Source organism: Leucoraja erinacea, chromosome 37 (assembly GCF_028641065.1).
Source record: "Leucoraja erinacea ecotype New England chromosome 37, Leri_hhj_1, whole genome shotgun sequence".
Lineage (NCBI taxonomy): Eukaryota > Metazoa > Chordata > Chondrichthyes > Rajiformes > Rajidae > Leucoraja > Leucoraja erinaceus.
The window spans coordinates 156041-178284 of NC_073413.1; the positions used below are offsets into that span (position 1 = coordinate 156041).

The 22244-nt window shown below is 47.5% G+C and overlaps 1 protein-coding gene across 3 annotated transcripts; it reads left to right on the plus strand.

Annotated features, from left to right (window-relative positions):
- Positions 1 to 467: 467 nt before the first annotated feature.
- pane1 (proliferation associated nuclear element) lies at positions 468 to 16330 on the plus strand. 3 transcript variants are annotated; one of them, XM_055662975.1, is made up of 6 exons: positions 468 to 591; positions 2025 to 2104; positions 3956 to 4054; positions 9172 to 9251; positions 12830 to 12921; positions 15319 to 16330. In XM_055662975.1, exons 1-6 carry the CDS (start codon positions 535 to 537, stop codon positions 15457 to 15459), a joined length of 549 nt encoding a protein of 182 aa, XP_055518950.1. In that variant the 5' UTR covers positions 468 to 534; the 3' UTR covers positions 15460 to 16330. The 3 variants fall into 3 exon arrangements, with proteins under 3 accessions (XP_055518950.1, XP_055518952.1, XP_055518951.1); XM_055662977.1 differs by lacking the exon at positions 12830 to 12921; XM_055662976.1 differs by lacking the exon at positions 3956 to 4054.
- Positions 16331 to 22244: the final 5914 nt, after the last annotated feature.

Sequence of the window (22244 nt, forward strand, 5' to 3'; positions counted from 1 at the left end):
TTCCACAAATTCACAACTCTCTGGGTGAAAAAGGTTTTCCTCGTCTCAGTCATAAATCCCTCATTATTATACTGTGACCCCTGGTTCTGGATTCCCCCAACATCGGGAATATTTTTCCTGCATCTAACCAGTCCAAACCCTTAAGAATTGTATATGTTTCTATAATATAGTCCCCTCATCCTAAATTCCAGTGAATATAAGCCCAGTGGATCCATTCTTTTGAATATAAGCTGAGTCGATCCATTCTTAATGCTGGGCATCTGAAAGTATAATAGAAAATACTGGAAGGGAAGCACTGAGCAGGTCAAGCAGCATCTTTGAACCTTTTAACTAGGCAGCATCTGTGCAGAGTGGATTATGCAACGCCTGCCTTGTGGCTGGCAGAGCTTTGTGATTGAGTTGACAGCACAGTGCTTGGTGCAAGGAGCTGGCGGTCCTCCCGCCACCAGGGGGCGCTCGCCGCGGCCGTCAGTGCGTCGTGACGTCAGGGTGATGAGCACGTGACGCCGGTGGCGGGCGGCGGATTCAAAGCGGATGGAGGCGCTGCGGCCGCTCACTAAACAGGGGGCGCTCAACACGGGCAGCGTCCTGGTGGGTCACTCACCCCCCCCCCCCCCCCTCACCCTCACCCTCACCCTCACGTCATCTCCCACCCCCCCCCTCTCCTCCCCCCTCACCCAATCCCTCACGTCTCTCCTCACCTCCCCCCCCCTCTCACCTCGCCCCCCCCTCCCCTTCACCTCCCTCCCCTCTTCATCACCTCCCCCTCACCCCCCTCCTCCTCCTCACCCCCCCTCCTCCTCACCCCCTCCTCCTCCCCCCCCTCCCTCCTCCTCCTCCTCACTCCCCCCTCCTCCTCCTCCTCCTATCCCCTCCTCCTCCTCACCCCCCTCCTCCTCCTCACCCCCCCTCCTCCCCCCTTTCCTCCTCCTCACCTCCCCCCCCCCCACCCCCCTCCCTCCTCACCACCCCCCCCTCCTCCTCACCCCCCTCCTCCTCACCACCCCCTCCCCTCCTCACCCACCCCCCCCCTCCCCTCACAACCCCCCCCCCTCCTCCTCCTCCTCCTCCCCCCCCCCCCCCTCCTCCTCACCCCTCCTCCTCCTCCTCACCACCCCTCCTCCTCCTCACCCCTCCTCCTCCTCCTCCCCCCCCCCCTCCTCTCCCCCTCCTCCTCCTCACCCCCCCCCCCCTCCTCCTCCGCACTCCCCCCTCCTCCTCAACCGTCCTCCCCCCCCCCCCTCCTCCTCCTCCCTCTTCTCCCCTCCTCCTCTCTCCCCTCCTCCTCTCTCCCCTCCTCCTCCCCCCCCTCCTCCTCCCCCCCCCCCCTCCTCCTCACCCCCCCTCCCCCCACCCCCCCCTCCCTCACCCCCCCCCTTCCTCCTCACCCCCCCTCCTCCTCACCCCTCCCCTCCTCCCCCCTCCCTAACCCTCCCCCCACCCCACCTCCCCCCCCCACCCTCCTCCCCCACCCCTCCTCCTCCCCCTCCTCCTCCTCCTCCCCCCCCCCCCTCCTCCTCCTCCTCACCCACCCCCCTCCTCCTCCTCCTCACCCATCCCCTCCCTCCTCCCCTCAACCCCCCTCCTCCTCCTCCCACCCCCCCCCCTCCTCCTCCTCACCCCCCCCTCCTCCTCCTCTGAGGGCAGAGATAGATCAGCCAACAGATCAGCCAGAGTAGACTTGATGGACCGAATGGCCTAATTCTGTTACTATCGCATGACCTTATGACCCTCTCTCCCTTCACTCTTCTACTCTCCAGCCGTTCCACTTCCCCCTGACTCTTTCTACCTCTCGACAACCTTCCCACTTTACCCCCTCTCTACCTCTCCCTGTTTCTTCATCCCTCTACCATCACCATTCTGTAACTCTCTCCCTCTCCCTCCCCCCCCCCCCCCCCCCCCCCCCTTTGTTACACACAGCTGCTGAGGAGATATGGGGACAGGCTGGAAGGCTTCATGTCACTTTGGGTTGATGCGTGAAGGAGGGGTTATATTTACGTCATTTAATTATTTTTCTTTTGCAGTTAGTTGGAGCTGAATATCTTCCTTTGGATGAACTTGCAGCAGCTATTCTGAAGGAGAACAAGTCCTTTGAAGTGAATGTGTAAGTTCTGATGATTACAGACTCCAAAATGAGTTAAATTCAAGGGTACTGGGAATCTTTCAGACGTTGGAGTAATGGGTTGTCAGCTTTGGATTAGTTTAGAGATACAGCGCGGAAACAGGCCCTTTGACCCACTGAGTCCGCACCGACCAGCAATCCCCGCACATTAACACTCCTACACACACTAGGGACAATTTTACACATATACCAAGCCAAGTGTGGGAGGAAACCGAAGATCTCTGAGAAAGCCCACGCATGTCACGGGGAGAACGTACAAACTCCATATAGGCAGCACGCGTAGTCAGGATCTAACCCGGGTCTATGGAGCTGTAAGGCAGCAACTCTACCCCTGCACCACCGTGCTGCCCGTGGAAGGTGTCCCAACCTGAAGCGTCACCTATCCATGTTCTCCAGAGATGCTGCCTGCTCCCGCACCAGTACATGCATGTCTGCATCTACCCTTCATGCCACTAAATATCTTAAGTTCCAGTAGAAAGTTCTAGACAACCTTCTCTGCACAAGAATTAAGAAAACAAACTGCGGGAGGGGGAATGTTGTCACACAGACTCAGTCGGTGCTGGATTGATAGATCTTGGTCAGCATGGGCAGGTTAGGTTGAAAGGCTGGTTTCTGTACTGTATGACTATGCTATAAATAATCCCCTTCTCAGGGCAAAACTTGCGCAGCAGTAGAGTTGCTGCCTCACGGCACCAGAGACCCAGTTTGATCCCGACGATGGGTGCTGTCTGTATGGAGTTTGTACGTTCTCCATTTGGTGTCCAAAGCTCAGCTTAATCAAGAAAATACCTATTCAAAAATGGCAGTGGGGTCCCAGGAACTGATGCACTGCAATTGATTTTGATAGAGACTATATAAAATTAGATGAAGTCTTAAGGATCCTGACATGAAAACATCATCTGTCCATTCTCTCCACAGCTGCTGCCTAACCCACTGAGTTCCTCCAGCACTTTGTGTTTTGCTGTAGTTAGATGTAGCTCAAATATAATGTCATTGAATGTGGGTCAGGCTGAGAAACCAAGAGGCCCATTCTTGTTCTAGTATCCTTTAGTTCTTTATATTGATGTCTTAAGTTGTTGATGTACAAAAATTTGGAGTTTCCTTCATATGTCTTTCTCATTTCAGCATTGTGGAATACCAGCATTTCAAATGTTTAGCAAAATATTGGTTAAGTTCAAAAATAACTCATCCTTTCCCTAACATAGTGTTAGTCAGCCAAGGATGAAGGCTGGAAATATATTGATCAAAGCACGAAGTATTAGAGTAACTTAGTGGATCAGGCAGCATCTGTGGAGGGAATGGATAGGTGACGTTTCAGGTAGGAACCCTTCAGACATGGATTGGAAATATATTTCCTATATTACTGGGATTTTGTGGAACAGATGTGGAATTTTCCCTATTTGTTTAGTTTAGAGATATAGCATGGAAACAGGCCCTTCGGCCCAACGAATCTGCGCCAACCAGTGATCTCTGTACATTGGCACTATCCTTCACACTAGGGGCAATTTACACCTTTTGTCGAAGACAAATTAACCGATAAACCAGTACGGCTTTGGTGTGTGGGAAGAAACTGGAGCACCCGGGGAAAACCCACATGGTCACGGGGAGTACGCACAAGCCCCCTACAAACAGCACCCATATTCAGAATCGAACCGGTGTCTCTGGTGCTCTAAGGCAGCAGCTCTACCACTGCACCACAATGTGGCATTAGCTATCTTTAAGTAAATTCAATCTTTATCTTTTATCTGAGAAAATATTCAGTAAAGTAAACTTGTGTTTTACGGGATACCTTCCATTATATTTTGCATTATTATCTTGCATTATTTTTCTCAGCCATTTAGCAAAATGCCTGCCATTACCGGTGGAAAATGAGCACACCCGGCCTCGAATCGACCTCATCGTCTTCCTAATAGATGTACGTAGTCAGCACAGGTGAGCTGGAGTGATCTTTAAACCAGGGCATCTTTGATCCCATTGTTCAAATCAGATGGTGTTATGTTGCACAGTTCATGGTATGCACAGATTCACGATTATCCCCTAGTAGTGCGTCACCATTTGTATCTGGTGATATTGTAAGCTGATAGAAACATAGAAAATAGGTGCAAGAGTAGACCATTTGGCCCTACGAGACAGCACCGCCATTCAATATGATCCAAAATCAGAACCCCTGATGAGAAAGGTCCACGTCTTCCAATGTAACTCGACAGATATAGAAACATAGAAATTAGGTGCAGGAGTAGGCCATTCGGCCCTTCGAGCCTGCACCGCCATTCAATATGATCATGGCTGATCATCCAACTCAGTATCCCGTACCTGCCTTCTCTCCATACCCCCTGATCCCCTTAGCCACAAGGGCCACATCCAACTCCCTCTTAAATATAGCCAATGAACTGGCCTCAACTACCCCCTCTGGCAGAGAGTTCCAGAGGTTCACCACTCTCTGTGTGAAAAAAGTTCTTCTCATCTCGTTTTTAAAGGATTTCCCCCTTATCCTTAAGCTGTGACCCCTTGTCCTGGACTTCCCTAACATCGGGAACAATCTTCCTGCATCTAGTCTGTCCAACCCCTTAAGAATTATGTAAGTTTCTATAAGATCCCCTCTCAATCTCCACAATATTGATCATGGACACAACATACGGTGGTGGAGGAACTCAGCAGGTCAGGCAGCATCTCTGGGGGTGGATAGATAGGCCTATCCATCCCTTCCACAGATGCTGCCTAACCCAACGAGTTACTCCAGCATTTTGTGTGTTTGATTTTAAATGATTCTGTGTTCTATTGCACAGTTCATTGAGAGCAATATTTAGTGTAGAGATACATCGTGGAAGCAGGTCCTTTGGCCCACCAAGTCTACCAGTGATCACCCTCGTACACTAGGGACTTTTTTTTTACAGAAGCCAATTTACCTAAAAACCTGGAGGTCTTTGGGTGTGAGGGGAAACCCGGAACACCCGGAGAAAACCCACATGATCACAGGGAGAACGTACAAAACACTGAACAAATCGCAACTGTAGTCAGGATCGAACCTGGGTCTCTGGCACTGTAAGGCAGCAGCTCTACTGCTGCATGGCTGTGCTATTCTGCTCAAGATTCTAGCATCTGCAGTTCCTTGAGTCATAATTTTATCTCAATTGTGTTGTTAACAGAGCAAGAGGGAACTCTTCATCAGCTTGACTAGAGTTTCTTCAGCTAATGCATCTCACAATGGATTATTTTTAGAATACTTTATAACTTTTTGGAACAAATCGTAACATAATGAAGTAATAACTTGTTATCTGGTGTCCTTTAAGGTTGTATTAGTCAAGAGTGTTTTTGTGTAATGTCCCGAAACAGAACAATGAAATTCTTGCTTGCAGCAGCACAACAGATGTGTCAATATATTACTCTGAAACTATAATAACTAACGACAAAAAAGCTCAGTATATATAAAATAAAGCAAACAGACAATTAAATAGACAATAGAAGTGCAAAGTAAAAAATAATGTCTTCAAGTCTATAGACTTTTGAGCCCTTTTGGAGGTTGTAGTATTTAATAGCCTAATGGTTGTAGGGAAGAAATTATTCCTGAACCTGGACATTACAGTTTTCAGGTTATCCTATGCCTTCTTCCCGATGGCAGCAGTGGGATAAGTTGAGTGTAGTTTATTGTCACGTGTACCGAGGTACAATGAAAATCCTTTATGGCATGCTAACAAGTCAGCGGAAAGACAATACATGATTACAATCGAGCCGTCCACAATGTACAGATACCTGATATTTAATTGAGAGGGGAATTATGTTTAGTGCACGATCAAGTCCAGTAAAGTCCGATCAAAGATAGCCTGTGGGTCACCAATGAGGTAGATAGAAGCTCAGGACTGCTCTCTAACTGTTGGTAGGATAGTTCGGTTGCCTGGTAACAGCTGGGAAGAAACTCTCCCTGAATCTGGAGGTGTGCGTTTTTGCACTTCTGTACCGTTTGCCCGATGAGAGAGGAGAGAAGAGGGCATGGGCCTCTGATGGATGCTGGCTGTCTTTTAGAGGCAGCGCGACTCTTTTAGATTCCTTCGATGGTGGGGAGGTCATACCCGTGATGGACTAGGCAGTAGACACAAAATGCTGGAGTAACTCAGCGGGTCAGGCAGCATCTGTGGAGAGAAGGAATGGGTGACGTTTCGGGTCGAGACGTCACCATTCCTTCTCTCCAGAGATGCTGCCTGACCCGCTGAGTTACTCCAACATTTTGTGTCTACCTTCGATTTAAACCACATCTGCAGTTCTTTCCTACACATGGACTAGGCAGTGTTCACCACCTTTTGCAGTCTTCTTCCCTCCTGGGTGTAACCAGTTGCTGAACCAGGCTGTGAAGCAGCCAGTTAATATGCTCCGTACTGTACACCTGCAGAGGTTCAAGAGAGTATTTGCAAATTCTTTGTACGTATACATATTTGGCTAATAAAATGTATTCAATTCAATTCAATGCACAACGAATCTCAATCTTCTGAGGAGGTAATGACGTTGAGGAGCTTTCTTTATGATTGCATCAATCTGCTGTGTCCAGGACAGATCTTCAGAGCTATGCACGCCCAATGAAATCATCTTTTAAGGAGCTGCAGATGCTGGAATCTTGAGTGAAAGATCTGTATAGCAGCATCTGTATAAACAATGAATTCTCCCGATTTTAGATGACTCCATAACTTGCCCCTCTCCCTTCTTCTCCCATATAAACTCACCCTTCTTCCCCATCCCCTCCTCCCCTGTCCCCCACTGGACTTGCACCATTACATGTTCCCACCTCCCACCTACATTCTCTCTTCTAGCGGCACAATTTACATCTCAATCCCTTTGTCTCCCGCCTTCTGTATTTTCTTCTCCGGCCTTTGCCCAAACCATCTGTCCATCTGCCTAACTTTGACCTGCCCCTCTCTTCCAGCTTTATTATCCCTCCCCCCACACACCCTCTCCATGCCTTCAAACAGTCTGAAGAAAGTTCCTGACCCGAAACGTCACTATCCATGTTCTCATGATAAGCTACTTGGCCTGCTGAGTTATTCCAGCACTTTGTCTTTTGTAAACTGGTATCTGCAGTTCCCATGTTTCTATATAGTATAAATAATGTTAGGTTAAATAAGTAGTTGGCATTGAATGTCAGCCAGAGGAGAGTTACTGGTGTCTAATTAGTGCTGTGCATTTATATCCTCAGTGCACTGTCGTCAGCCTAGGTTAAGTACTTTGATGTTGATTCCATGCCCCTTTGATGTACAGATGTTGTATCATCGAGCCAAGACTGATACAATTAATAACTTGAGGTTCACACAGGGGTGCAACACTACCAGGGGTGGCGGTGGAGGCAGAAATGATAATGTTGTTGAAGAGGCTTTTAGATAGGCACATGGCAATGCAAGGACTGGGTAGATATGGATCACATGCAGGCAGAGGAGATTAGTTTGACTTGACATCATGTTTGGCGCGGACATGGTGGGCTGAAAGGCGTGTTCCTCTGCTGTACAATTTTAATTTCTATGTTAAATTAAGCAAAATTACACCAATTGTAAGATATTGAATGCAGTGTGATATTTCAGCTTTAATATATGAGACCAAGTACACTAAACTGTTGGAATTGATTAATGTAGTATTTCCCTGTTGAAAGTGTCACTTTCATGTCCACTAGACCAAATGCAGACCCGTTGGGTTTGCTCCCCCAACGCACCCGTCCCCTACCCGGGAGGTGTGGGGGAGCGAGCAGAGAGGGAGTGGGAGTGGGGTAGAGTTTGATATGGGGGGGGGGGGGGGGGGGGGGGGGGGGGGGCGTCACAGGGGAGGGCTGGTTCCCGAATGCAATACTCCCGGCTGGCGGGTCGCGGCTGCAGGCTCCAGGCGGCAGGTTCTGAGTACGGAGGGAGTGGTCGGGGGGGGGTGACGTCACTCCAAGACAGCGGCTTTTTTCTCCAAAGTCTTTTCAGATTTTTGAACATTTTCATTAATCTGGAGAAATGAAGCATGAGCTCGAGGGGCTAGTGGAGTCGAGGGATATGGGGAGAAGGCAGGCACGGGTTATTGATTGGGGACGATCAGCCATGATCACAATGAATGGCGGTGCTGGCTCAAAGGGCCGAATGGCCTCCTCCCGCACCTATTTTCTATGTTTCTATGAATATTTCAGATGAGGCGATTTCAGACTCCAGGGAGAAAATCTCAACCGGAATATGTAAACACTTTACCGTTGGCGTATAGTTTTTTCGAGAAGATGTGATTATACTCAAACAAATACACACACACACACACACACACACACACACACACACACACACACACACACACACACACACACACACACACACACACACACACACACACACACACACACACACACACACACACACACACACACACACACACACACACACACACACACACTATGATAGGTTATAGGTGCAGAATTAGGCCACTCATCCCATCAAGTCTTTATTCAATCATGGCTTATCTATCTTGGGGAATTGTAGGTCTACGCCATTTAACCTTGGCTGATGTATAGTTTTCTGTCAACTCCATTCTCCTGCCTTCTCCCCATAACCCCTGACAACCTTTGTATTGATTTGTGCCGAGATTAACTATCGAGTGGCGTTTCAGTTTTCTCATTCACAATGTGTTTGAGTGCTCGTCCTAATTATTACCCTGCGCAGGTTGAGAGTAAGCGACAAATTCTCATTTTGTATTCTAACAGCAAAACTGTGAACAATAGGGCAACTTCTCTATTTAACAATTCAGCAAAAAAGAAATTGTGATAAAGATGCTAAGAAAATGAGCATTTGCTACAACAGACTGCTGGCAGCAATGGCTTTCATGCTTAACAGCACCATAAACATGGGGAATGAATCCAACGGTGGTTGGCAGGTAACATCTTAAAAATATGTGGCCCTCCTTTTACACAAGCTAGGCACTAACATCAGAATAAAACAGCATTACTGTGCAATATTTAGCACCATTGTACAGGTTCTCTCTCCTGCCCTGTGTAAATGGCAAGCATAATCAAAGGAAATTGTACATGGGGCTTTGTTTTTATATTTCAGTGTTGAAGTTGTGAGATCGTCACTGGCCTATGTCGATGTGAACTTCTTTCTTGGAAAAGTTTGCTTTCTAGCCGTTGGGGGTAAGTTCATCGCAATGGAAATGATTTGAATTCCTGGTGCTGCACTCATGTGCAACTCCCTGCTCTCCTTTCCCTGTCTAAATGTTTAAGAAGGAACTGCAGATGCTGGAAAATCAAAGGTACACAAAAAAGCTGGAGAAACTCAGCGGGTGCAGCAGCATCTATCGAGCGATGGAAATAGACAACGTTTTGGGCCGAAGCCCTTCTTCAGACTGATGGGCTGTGGGGGGGGGGGGGGGGGACAAGAAAGGAAAAAGTATGAGGAGGAGCCCGAGGGCTGAGGGAGAGATAGGAAGGGGAGGAGACAGCAAGGGCTAACAAAATTGGGAGAATTCAATGTTCATGCCCCCAGGATGCAGACTCCCCAAGCGGAATATGAGGTGCTGTTCCGCCAATTTCTGGTGGTGCTCGCTCTGGCCATGAAGTGGTGGGATGGGGAGAGAGAGCAGTGTTATGGGGTATGGAAGATACCCTGGTGCGAGCCTCATCTATGGTGGGGGAGGGGAACCCCCATTCCCTGAAGAATTAGAACATTTCTGATGTCCTGATGTGGAACACCTCATTCTGGGAGCAGTAGCGGCGTAGACAGAGGAATTGGGAGTAGGGGATGTAGTCCTTGCAGGAAGCAGGGTGGGAAGAAGTGTAGTCCAGATAGCCATGGGAGTCAGTAGGTTTATAGTGGATGTCAGTCAGAAGTCTATCACCTGCGATGGAGATAGTGAGGTCAAGAAATGGTAGGGAAGTGTCGGAAATGGTCCAGGTGTATTTGAGTGCCGGATGGAAGCTAGTGGTGAAGCGGATGAAGTCAGTCAGTTGTGTGTGGGTGCAGTGACCAAAGCAGTCGTCAATGTAGCGGAGGTAGAGGTCGGGGATGGGGCCCTGGTACGTATCGAATAAGGATTGTTCGACGTACCCGACAAAGAGGCAGGCGTAGATGGGGTCCATGCGTGTGCCCATAGCTACGCCTTGTATTTAGAGTTTCTCTAGCTTTTTTGTGTACCTCCTTTCCCTGTCTCTCATACTCCTAAAGCCAGATCTGCCATCGCCAACACAAAGGGACAGTTTTTAGACTCGCCTTCAAGTTCCTTTTAACCGTGGATAAAGCTGACTCCTGGCTCAGGGTCGCAAAAATAATCAATTTAGTTTAGTTTAGAGATACAGTGCGGGAACAGGCCCTCCGGCCCATCGAGTCTGCACCGACCAGCGATACCCGCATATTAAGACTATCCTACACACACCAGGGACAATTTTACATTTATACCATGTCAATTAACCTACAAACCTGTTCGTCTTTGGAGTGCGGGAGGAAACCGAAGTTCTCGGAGAAAACCCATGCAGGTCACAGGGAGAACGTACAAAATCTGTGCCGACAGCACTCGTAGTCAGTATCGAACCTCTGGTGCTCTAATGCAATAGCTCTAACACTAACCCACCGTGCTGATGATCACAAATAATCTAATTAGATTTAAATCTAATCTTGAAATTCGACAGTGACCCAAAATCAAATTTAGATTAAATGTGTAGGAAGGAACTGCAGGTGCTGATTTCTGGCGAAGATAGACACAAAATGCTGGAGCAACTCAGCTGGTCAGGCGGCATCACTGGAGAAAAGGAATAGGTGATGTTTCGGGTCGAGACGCTTCTTCAGACCAGGGATTTTGTAGGGGAAAGGACAAAATGTGTAGGAAGGAACTGCAGATGCTGGTTTACGCCATAGATAGACACAAAATGCTGGAGTAACTCAGCGACAGTCTGCAGAAGGGTCTCGACCCGAAGCGTCACTGTTTTCCCAGTGATTTTGCCTGATGCGCTGAGTTACTCCATCATTTTTTGTCTAATTTAGGTTTAGTCGGGTTTGGTGAGAAAGTGAGTTTACAGGGTAGAGCAATGAAGCACAGGTGAAGGTCAGATTCTGCAGCACCGTGGTGGACGGATGGGTTGGAGAGCACTCTGTACAGCAGTAGGATCATGGTGTGTGTAAACTTGTGTTCACTGCTGACTGAAGTTAATGGTGGCGGGTCCACAGTGTAATCATGAAGTATATCTCCACAGCTGTAAGGGAAAGTATTCACATGGGGATTTAGCATTGCAACAATAGACAATAGGTGCAGGAGTAGGCCATTCGGCCTTTGAGCCAGCACCGCCATCTCCAATCAGTACCCCGTTCCTGCCTTCACCCCATATCCCCTGACTCCGCTATCTTTAAAAGCCCTATCTAACTCTCTCTTGAAAGCATCCAGGGAACCGGCCTCCACCGCCCTCTAAGGCAGAGAATTCCACACTCACAACTCTCTGTGAGAAAAAGTGTTTCCTCGTCTCCGTTCTGAACGGCTTACCCCTTATTCTTAAACTGTGGCCCCTGGTTCTGGACTCCCACAACATCGGGAACATGTTTCCTGCCTCTAGCGTGTCCAAACCCTTAATAATCTTATATGTTTCAATAAAATCCCCTCTCATCCTTCTAAACTCCAGAGTATACAAGCCCAGCCGCTCCATTCTCTCAGCATATGACAGTTCCGCCACCCCGGGAATTAACCTTGTAAACCTACGCTGCACTCCCTCAATAGCAAGAATGTCTGTCCTCAAATTAGGGGACCAAAACTGCACACAATACTCCAGGTGTAGTCTCACTAGGGCCCCAGGTCCCACTAGATAGATAGAGTGGACAAGAAGACATCTGGCAGGTTTATCCTCATTACTTGGGGCATTGAGTATAAGCATCAGAAAGTCATAATGTGGGCTGAAGGGACTTTTTGTGTGTTATACCGTTTAATGTTCTAAGCTTTAAAGGACTCGGGTCCTGCATTTGGAGTATTACTTGCTGTCCTGGTCACTATTGCTTCGGTAAAATTATAAATTGTCCCTAGCGTGTGTAGGATAGTGTTAGTGTGCGGGGATCGTTGGTCAGCATGAACTTGGTGAACCAAAGGGCCTGTTTCCATGCTGTGTCTCTCAAGCTACAAACTAAAACTAAAATACCTATTTCATTCTCTGTTTAGTTTATTGTCCCGTGTTCCGAGGTTTGGTGAAAAGCTTTAGCAGGGGCATTGTGGTTACAGCAGGGAGATTCTTCATGCAGGTTGGTGTAAATGATCGCGCCCCACTCCATGTATGTGCAGCTGAGGGTCATTGCAGGAATGATGTGGAGGACTGTAAAGGCATTTGGAAGAGGTTGATCAGAATGCTGCCTGGATTAGAGGGCGTTAGGTAATAGGAGGTTGGACAAACTTGGATTGAAGGGAGACCTTATAGAAGGATGTAAAATTATGAGTCGGAGACAAGAGTAGACAGTCAAAACCTTTTTTCCAGGGTGAGAGGAGCAAAGGTTAAACAAGATCAGCAGGACAGTAGAGGGTGCCTGGAACGAGCAGTCAGTGATGCCGGTGGAAACTGATACATTAGTGCAACAAGAGGCTCTTAGAAAGGCTCGTGGATATGGAGGAATACGGATCATGTGCTGGCAGAGGAGATTCATTATAATCTATTATCATGTTTGACACTGACATTATGGATCAAAGGCGTTTCTGTGCTGTACTGTGTAAGTAATTCTGATGTTTCTGTTTTGTTTTTTGCCTTAGACAAGTCTGTTAAACACCAGGTAGTGGAGATGTACACTCTGAAGCAACTGGCAGATTCCTACTTGAGCCCTCTAATTCCTGCTGAGCTTGAGGTATGAATAGTTATGAAAATGACTGTGGCATGTTAGCTGTGGCGCCTCTGTTCTATATGAACAGTGTCATTTCTACTTTTGGAGTATCACTGCACCTTGTCTTCAAGTGACTTTCACCCATTCTGTGTCTCCGAATCTGGCTGAGAAGTGTATATAGAAGTGTAGTGTTGAGCTTTAGAGGTTGAATAAAACTTGTTTTTGATTTTTAACGCCACATGGCTGATGACGCAGGTGGTGGTAGTCATAGGGAAGCAGTGCTTCCTGGCTGCAGCTCGTGTGAGGAACCAGCGCTATTTTGAGAGTGTAGCAAGGAATTGCAGATGCTGGTTTAAACCGAAGATAGACACAAAAAGCTGGAGTAACTCAGCGGGGCAGGCAGCGTCTCTAGAGAGAAGGAATGGGTCAGACTGATCAATCTGAAGAAGGCTCTCGACCCCAAATGCCACCCATTCCTGCTGCCTGTCCCGCTGAGCTACTCCAGCATTTTGTGGCTATTCTGAGAGTTTCCATTTTGATCACTGGCAAACAGAACTCTCTCCCACAATGTGTTGCCACCTTCTGGTTTGTGATGGTGCTGTCTTCCAGCTCCGATCTGGGAAGCTGGAGTTGTTCTGGACCCTCAGCTGCAGTGCTGCAGGGATGCATGGAGTGGGGTGCTACCATTGTCCAACAACAACAGGGGAATCTGCAGGATGAATCTCCCTGCTATAACTATAATGCAGCTGCAAAAGCTTTTTGCTGAACCTCGGTGCACGTGACAATAAACTAAACTAATCTGGGAATGAAATGGGTATTGATCTCAATTCTGATCAGAAAGAGCATCAGCCTCAGTTTTTAGCTTGAGTGATACAGCACGGAAACAGGCCCTTCGGCCCATCAAGTCCGCACCGACCAGCCATTCCCGTACACTTGCACACGAGGGGCATTTTACAATTTTACCAAGCCAATTAACCTACCAACCGGCATGTCTTTGGAGTGTGGGAGGAAACCGGAGTACCAGGAGTAAACCCACACAATCACTGGGAGAATGTACAAACTCCGTACAGACAGCACCCTTAGTCAGGATCGAACCCGGGTCTCTGGCGCTGTGAGGCAGCAACTACACTACTGCGCCACCGTGCCGTTGCAAAAGGTGAAACCGTTTACTTGTTGTCATCAGTGCAATGTAAAGATGTCTTTGAAGAGAAGAAATGAACTAAGGGGACATTTTAGTTTGCATCAAGAACTGAAAGCTTGCAATGTTTAATAAGTCAGTTACCTTTCCTCAGTAAGACCGGGCTCGTTAGTCAAAACCTGAATATTTTAGTATAAAATTGAAGATATATAGCTTGATGATATATTGTCAGCTACTGCACAAGGATGTGAATTTGGGTGGTGGGGGGGGGGGGGGGGGGGGCGGAAAATGCAGTGTGGAGATACATTTCCATATGGGGTAGGGATTACACCAGAGCAGCCGCTCTTTTGAAAGGATAATGGGAGGAATATCTTTAGGGTGATGTGATGAGGGTGATGAATCTGTGAAATTCATTGCCACAGAAGGCTGTGGAAGCCCTCGATGGATATTTTTTTAAGGCGAGGATTGACAGATTCTTGATTAGTCAGTCCGGGTGCCAGGGTTATGGGGAGAAGGCAGGAGAATGGGTTGAAGGGGAAAGATAGATCAGCCATGATTGCATAGTCTTGATGGGCCAAATGGCCTATTTCTGCTCCTAGAACTCATGAACCAGCCATGAGATTGTCATTGCATCTTGATAGCAGATTTTTACTCTATGAGGAGAAAGGATTCAAATCAGATGAGGAGTAGCACTGCTTGGAGATGATGCAATGAGATGGAATAAGGGTGGAAAGGTTAATTATCTTCATGAAGTACAACTCGGGTAGAGTAGTAAAGAACAAATATGTATGCTTGCAAGCATTGGTTGGGGCATTGAGTCAGGAAGTCACCATGCTGCTTAGTTTTGTCCAGGTTTGGAGTATTGCGTGCAGTTCTTGCCCCATTCCAGGAAGGATATGGAGGCTTTGGAAAGGATTTGTGTGGGGCAAGTTTTTTACTTTACACAAAAGTGTCTGGAAAACGCTTCCATGGATGGTGGTGGAGGTAGACACGATAGCGTCATTTCAGAGACCTTTGGATAGGGACGTGGATATTCAGGGAATGGAAGGATATGGATCACATGCAGGCAGATCAGAGGTGGTCTTGGCACTGAGCACGGCACAGAAATTGTGAGCTGAATGGCCTGTTCCTGCGCTCTACGTTCAATGTTCAATCAGCCCCTGTACCTGGGCAGCATCAGGACCCATTGTACATGTTGTGGAATGTCTAATATTCTTTCTGCATGCCAGGAGAGTTAAGTTGGGCTCGGGTGACTTTACCTTTTCTCATTTCCATTTCTTCAGTCTACCGAGAGAAGAGCGGCGATAGCCAAGAGGCTCCTTCAGATGCTGAAGGTTGCAGCCGGCCTGGTCCCGGGAGTGTCAGCCCTTGCTCTCAGCTCATTGATTCGACCTTCCTTCAAGACTGAGGCAGTGGAAAGCTAAACATCTCCAAGAGGCATCTCCAACCTCTTCTTCTGAAGCTACCCAACTCGAACCTACTTTATATATCGAACTTCATTTGATATTTAATTTTCAAATGCGTTTTGAAATGGCTTCCAAAGCCCATTTTTCAATGAATGAATTTTGAAATTAATCATCTTAATTTTGTTGGCTTTGAGACATTGGGTGGTGAATGTGCATGGGGTGGTCTTGGTGGTCTCACCACCTGGCAAGTGAATGCCATGTACAGAATGTATAGAGCAATACTTAGAACAGGTCCACCACTGACTTTCCGGCATCTCCTTTAATCCAGACAAAATCACCAGAGCGCACTTGAAATCTCCCCCGCCCCACCCCACAAGTCCCCTCGAAAATGTGGCGCCTAGGCTGGTTGAGGCGGCAGATCTCGACCTCATCAGGATCGGTGGGTTGAAATAGCCTCTTGTGGCCAGGACTCTGGAACTCCGGCCTGGCCAGGAAGCTGGCAGATCCGTTCCCGTAGCCAACGTCCAATGCCGACTTTATGCACCGGTATCGTGACTCCCTGGTGGCCGATCCCGTTGACTTCTGTTGGTCTGGCAAAAGGGAAAATCCAGAAAGGCTGTGAAACTAAGTGTGCCGGAAAGTCGGTGATGGACTTGTCTGTCGATGACCAATAAAATATGACCCATGTGGGGGTGGGATTGAAAATAGTGAACTTTAAATTAAAATGAGGGAAGTTTGAGATAGAATTCAACAAAACATAACAAATGTTGATCTTCACTAGGGTTTCTTTGGGAATGTTTTCCAACTCCGATTCCGGTGATGCTTGTAAATAACACAGTGCACGATAGAAATGATGTGGACATTAAACATTTTGCCAGTTTCAACTTAAGTTTGTCTCTAAGGGTTTTTCTAATTGTGATTTAATGGGAAATGGCTGGAGGAGCTGATTGCTTTACAATCAATCTGGGGAAAGACCAACATTCAAATGTAGTCCCCTTCCACCTCCATCCCTCTGGCTTCATATTTCACTCTTCTCTTTATCTGACACCTTTTTGTATCCTTTTATTCTCTAGCCTTGTCACTTGCTCCACACATCTGCCAATCACCCCCCCCCCCCACCTGTATCCACATAACTTGCTAGCCTATCCACCTATCACTTGCCCCCTCCTCTCTTTTCCAGCCTTCTCCCTTCCCCCCCTGCTACAATCAGTCTGAAGATGTGTAACAACCATTTAGCTTAACTCAGCATGGCATAAACTATAACCAGTCACCTTTAAATTAAATCTGCCTGTAATGATGTGGGTGGGATTTATAACGTAGTTGGAGGCGTGTTTGTGGCTGGGATGTTCACGTAGACGCACTAGTAGTTTTTAGTTAGTTCGGAGGAAGATTGGCGGAGAAGGCACAGCTTTCGACCATGCACGAGTTCATCCCTGGAGTTCATCCATGCACTAGTTCGACTACGAGTAAGATCATAATGTACTTAAACAAGAAGAAGTTTGGATGAATATCTTACTGTTTTTACTGCGACAATAAAGAAACTATTAATCAAGAGACTGTGTTTTGAAGATTTATCTTTCGGCGGCATTGAATGTCTTGTGGATGCGTAAGAAACTCTCTCCTTACCCCTGTCTTCTATCATAGTAGCTAGAGGAAAAATTCCTTGAACGATAAAATAATCTGCCACTACAGATGGGCCTCAATCCAAAATTCCCTCCAGATATGCTGCCCGACCCACTGAGTTCCTTCAGCACTTTATTCAAATGTAGTTAACTTGGCCTTTTATATTCCGGTTCTGGAGAGGGCACCACATCAAAATAGTTGCCATTTTGGATCTGGGAACGAGGGAAAGTCCAGCTGCATGAAGCAGTGCTCGGATTTAACACAGGAACATTAGCTGTCCTTTATAGCAGCTGGCAGGCCTGGATAGAGTGGATGTGGAGAGGATGTTTCCACTAGAGGGAGAGTCTAGGACCAGAGGCCACAGCCTCAGAATAAATGAACATACCTTTAGAAAGGAAATGAGGAGGAATTTACTAGTCAATGGGTAATGAATCTGGAATTCATTGCAACAGAAGGCTGTGGAGGCCAAGTCAATGGATATATTTAGGGGGGAGATTGATAGATTCTTAATTAGTGCGGGTGTCGGGGCTTGTGGTGAGAAGGCAGGAGATTGGGGTTGAGTGGGAAAGATAGCTCAGTCATGATGAAATGGTGGAGCAGACTTGATGGGCCGAATGGCCTTATGACAGAACCTCTGTGCTCTGTTGTTCTGGCTACAGCGTTCCTTGTACAGAAGGATTGTGAGTGAGATAGTTTGGGAAGCAGGCGTGGCTGATGTGCAGCCTGAAAGAAATCTAAAATAATAAATTGTGGAGAGTTGTGGATGTAGCCCAGCCCATTGATTCTCCCCCCCCCCCCCCCCCCCCCCATCCCCCACATTCACTTTACACGACCTCCCTATGGCAGCCAACATCATTCCTTCAGGAAGAAGGGTCCTGACCCAAAATATCATCCTTTTCCTCCAGAAATCTGACCTACTTCATAAGTTCTAGGAGCAGAATTAGGCCGTTCGGGTCGAGACCCTTCTTCAGACTGATGTCAGGGGAGGGGGTGTGACAAAGATAGAATGTAGTTGCAGACAGTAGGACTGGTGGAAGAACTGAGACAGGGGGAGGGGATGGAGAGGTCAATATTAATACCGCTGGGGTGTAAGCTGCCCAAGCGAAATATGAGGTGCTGTTCCTCCAATTACTCTGACAATGGAGGAGACCCAGGACAGAAAGGTCAGATTGGGAATGGGAGGGGGAGTTGAAGTGCTGAGCCACCGGGAGATCAGGTAGGTTAAGACAGAGTGGAGGTGTTCAGTGAAACGATTGCTGAGCCTGCGCCTGGTCTTGCCGATGTAGAGAAGTTGATACCTGGTACAGTGGATACAGTAGATGAGGTTGGAGGAAGTGCAAGTGAACCTCTGCCTCACCTGGAAAGACTGCACCTCATATTTGGCTGGGGTAGTTTACACCCCAGCAATATGAACATTGACTTCTTTAACTTCAGATAGCTCTTGCTTTCCATCTCTCTCCTTCTCCTCCCCCTTCCCAGTTCTCCCACCAGTCTTACTGTCTCTGCCTACATTCTTTGTCCCGCCCTGTCTCCTGACATCAGTCTGAGAAAGGATCTCGACCCGAAACATCGCCCATTCCTTCTCTCCAGACCCAGGACAGAAAGGTCAGATTGGGAATTGGAGGGGGAGTTGAAGTCCTGTCCCGCTGAGTTACTCCAGCATTTTGTGTCTAGCTGATTTAAACCAGCATCTACAGTTCTTTCTTACACTGTTTAAAGGTACGTTTATTTATTCTGAGTCTGTGGCCTCTGGTCCAAGACTCACCCACTAGTAGAAACATCCTCTCCACATTCACTCTATCCAGGCCTTTCACTATACGGTAAGTTTCAGTGAGGTTCCCCCTCATCCTCCTAAACGCCAGCGAATACAGGCCCAGTGTTTTCAAAGGTTCATCATATGTTAACCCAATCATTCCTGGGATCATTCTTGTAAACCTCCTCTGGACGTTCTTCAACGCCTCCCTCAGATATGGGGCCCAAAACTACTCCAAATGCCGTCTGACCAGCGCCTTATAAATCCTCAGCATTACATCCCATACCTTTGTATTCTTCAGACGTCTATGAATCTCTCTGCCAGCTGATCCGCACAGGTCCCGAGGACATGGCCAGGGACTCCGCCTGGGCCAGTTGCTTTCTACATATTCACTCTCAGGATGTCTGCCTCGGTAGCTGTTGGTACAGGCGTATCTGAGGCCTGAGGTCAGAAAGGGTGACACTCCACCATCTATTCAAAGCAGGCATAGAATCCTATGGTTCATGGGGGGAGCCATTGCTGCTATCGACACAGCCCACCTTTGTGTCAGTGAGGCCGGCTCATTCCAAAAGAGTGTGCTGATGCTTAGGATTTAAAAGAAACACCGCAGCTCTTTATAAATTCACATGGATAGGGTGTCAATAGACAATAGGTGCAGGAGTAGGCCATTCGGCCCTTTGAGCCTGGTGGCTCAGCGGTAATTACTGCCTTACAGCGTTTACAGCACCAGAGACCTGGGTTCGATCCCGGCTACGGGTGCTGTCTGTACGGAGTTGCTGCGTTCTCCCCGTGACCTGCGTGGGTTTTCTTCAAGATCTTCGGTTTCCTCCAACACTCCAAAGACATAGTTTGGAGGTTAATCGCCTAGGTTATAAATGTAAATTGTCCCTAGTGTGTGTAGGAAAGTGTTAGTGTGTGGGGATTGCTGGTCTAAGTTTCCTCATTGTATCTCTAAACTAAACTAAAAAAGATTGTTACATTGAATAAAAGGACACAAAGTGCTGGAATAAGTGAGCAGGTCGGGCAGCATCTCTGGAGGACATGCATAGGTGGTGAAGTTTCGGGTTGAGACCCTTCTTCAAAGGCCTTACCTTTGTACATCTCAGCCGCCACCTCAACCAGTTCTGAGCCTGCCTTGATGTACAGTTCTTCTTTCAAGAACATGCATGCACAGATGACATTTAGGGTTGGATCCCTTCTTCAGGCCCAAAACCACCTCTCCATGTTCTCCAGAGACGCTGCCTGACCCGCTGAGTTACTCCAGCACTTTGTGTCATCCTTTTATTTTGTAAACCAGCTTCTGCAGTTCCATATTTCTACTTCTGAACTGAGATCTTAGAAGTTAACTGTGAGAGTTGTTCTTTGTATTTCATTCAATTATTCCCTCGACACTTCGACCTTCTCCATCCTCAGTTGGGGCTTTGGGTTGGAAGTGAAATAATGAATGGGAGCACAAAATGGTGAGTTAGGGGAGGGCACCAGTAAATGGGGAAGTAGGGGAGGGCAACAGTAAATGGTGAGTTTAGGGCTTGTCCCACTTGGGGGTCATTTGCGTGTCACGCAGATGGAGCGTAAAGATTTGTACATCCTGGGATGTACAAATGCCTCCGTCACCACGCACCATGCGTGTGTAATACGCACCATGCGCGCATCACGTGCATGTCACAACACGTGCGTTGTGCGTCGTGATGCGTAAATGTTGCGTAAATGACGCCCGTGGTACAGGTCCTTTAGGGGAGGGCACCATTAAATGGTGAATTAGGGGAGGGCACCAGTAAATGGTGAATTAGGGGAGGGCACCAGTAAATAGGGAATTAGGGGAGGGCACCAGTAAATAGGGAATTAGGGGAGGGCACCAGTAAATAGGGAATTAGGGGAGGGCACCAGTAAATAGGGAATTAGGGGAGGGCACCAGGAAATAGGGAATTAGGGGAGGGCACTATTAAATGGGGATTAAGAAGCAATGAATTGTTTAAGAGATAGCATGTCAGTGGCGTGTGCAAGAGAGGGAGATGGAATGCGACTGAGAAAGATGGAGTGTGTCGGTGAGAGCCAGTGCAAGTGAACGTCGGTCACTGAGAGGGGCGATGTATTTGAGAGTCGTGCGTGTGAAAGAGATGGTGCAGCAGTGACAGAGAGTGGGCAGTGAGGTAAGAGGTGGAGTGCGTCGGTGAGTGAGATAGATAATTTGTAGGTGAGAGAGCGAGATGGAGAGAAAGAGAGACATGGAGGGTGTCATTGTGTCAGGGGGAGGTGGAGTACGTCAGTAACTAACCATTGGTAGTTAGAGGAAGGTGACAACAAGGCAGACTAAGTAAAATTTAATCAGAAGGACAGACAGACTAGTCGGAGAAGTAGGAGAGGGGGAAAGCAAGGGCTATTTGAAGTTAGAGAAGTCAATGTTCATACCGCTGGGGTGTAGGCGAAATGTGAGGAGCTGTTCCTCCAATTTGTGTTGGGTCTCACTCTAACAGTGGAGGAGGCCCAGGACAGAGAGGTCAGTGGGGGAATGGGAGGGTGAGTTAAAGTGTCTTCAGTGTAAACCAGCACCAGTTCCTTCCTACACATTTCGTCCTAATAAAGTTGCCCATTTTCTTGAGTATTCCAATTTCAAAGACCCGTTACATTACACGAAACATTGTTTTAGTAACTTTTATTTGAATTGAAAGATAGTATTGAAAGATCCAGCAGTGATGTTCCCGATCGCTGGGATTCCCCACATCTTCACTTCAGTGGGCTCAGCGGTAGAGTTGCTGCGTTCACCAGAGACCGGGGTTCGATCCTGACTACGGGTGCTGTCTGTCTGGAGTTTGTACGTTCTCCCTGTGACCTGCATGGATTTTCTCCGGGGTGCTCTGGATTCCTCCCACATTCCAAAGACGTACAGGTTCGTAGGTTAATTGGCTTTGTATAACTGTAAATTGTCCCCTAGTGTGTGTAGGATAGTGTTAGTGTGTGTAGGACAGTGTTAGTGTGTGTAGGATAGTGTTAGTGTGTGTAGGATAGTGTTAGTGTGTGTAGGATAGTGTTAGTGTGTGTAGGATAGTGTTAGTGTGTGTAGGATAGTGTTAGTGTGTGTAGGACAGTGTTAGTGTGTGTAGGATAGTGTTAGTGTGTGTAGGATAGTGTTAGTGTGTGTAGGACAGTGTTAGTGTGTGTAGGACAGTGTTAGTGTGTGTAGGATAGTGTTAGTGTGTGTAGGACAGTGTTAGTGTGTGTAGGATAGTGTTAGTGTGTGTGTAGGATAGTGTTAGTGTGTGTAGGATAATGTTAATGTGTGTAGGATAGTGTTAGTGTGTGTAGGACAGTTAGTGTGTGTAGGATAGTGTTAGTGTGTGTAGGATAAAGTGTTAGTGTGTGTAGGATAGTGTTAGTGTGTGTAGGATAGTGTTAGTGTGTGTAGGACAGTGTTAGTGTGTGTAGGGTA

What these genes read in the sequence shown, in the direction of transcription:
- pane1 (XM_055662975.1), top strand. Translation starts at nt 535, where the DNA reads ATGGAGGCGCTGCGGCCGCTCACTAAACAGGGGGCGCTCAACACGGGC. An exon ending in TCAACACGGGCAGCGTCCTG is followed by an intron (nt 592 to 2,024) that starts GTGGGTCACTCA and finishes TTTCTTTTGCAG; the next exon opens with TTAGTTGGAGCTGAATATCT. An exon ending in TTGCTTTCTAGCCGTTGGGG is followed by an intron (nt 9,252 to 12,829) that starts GTAAGTTCATCG and finishes TTTTTGCCTTAG; the next exon opens with ACAAGTCTGTTAAACACCAG.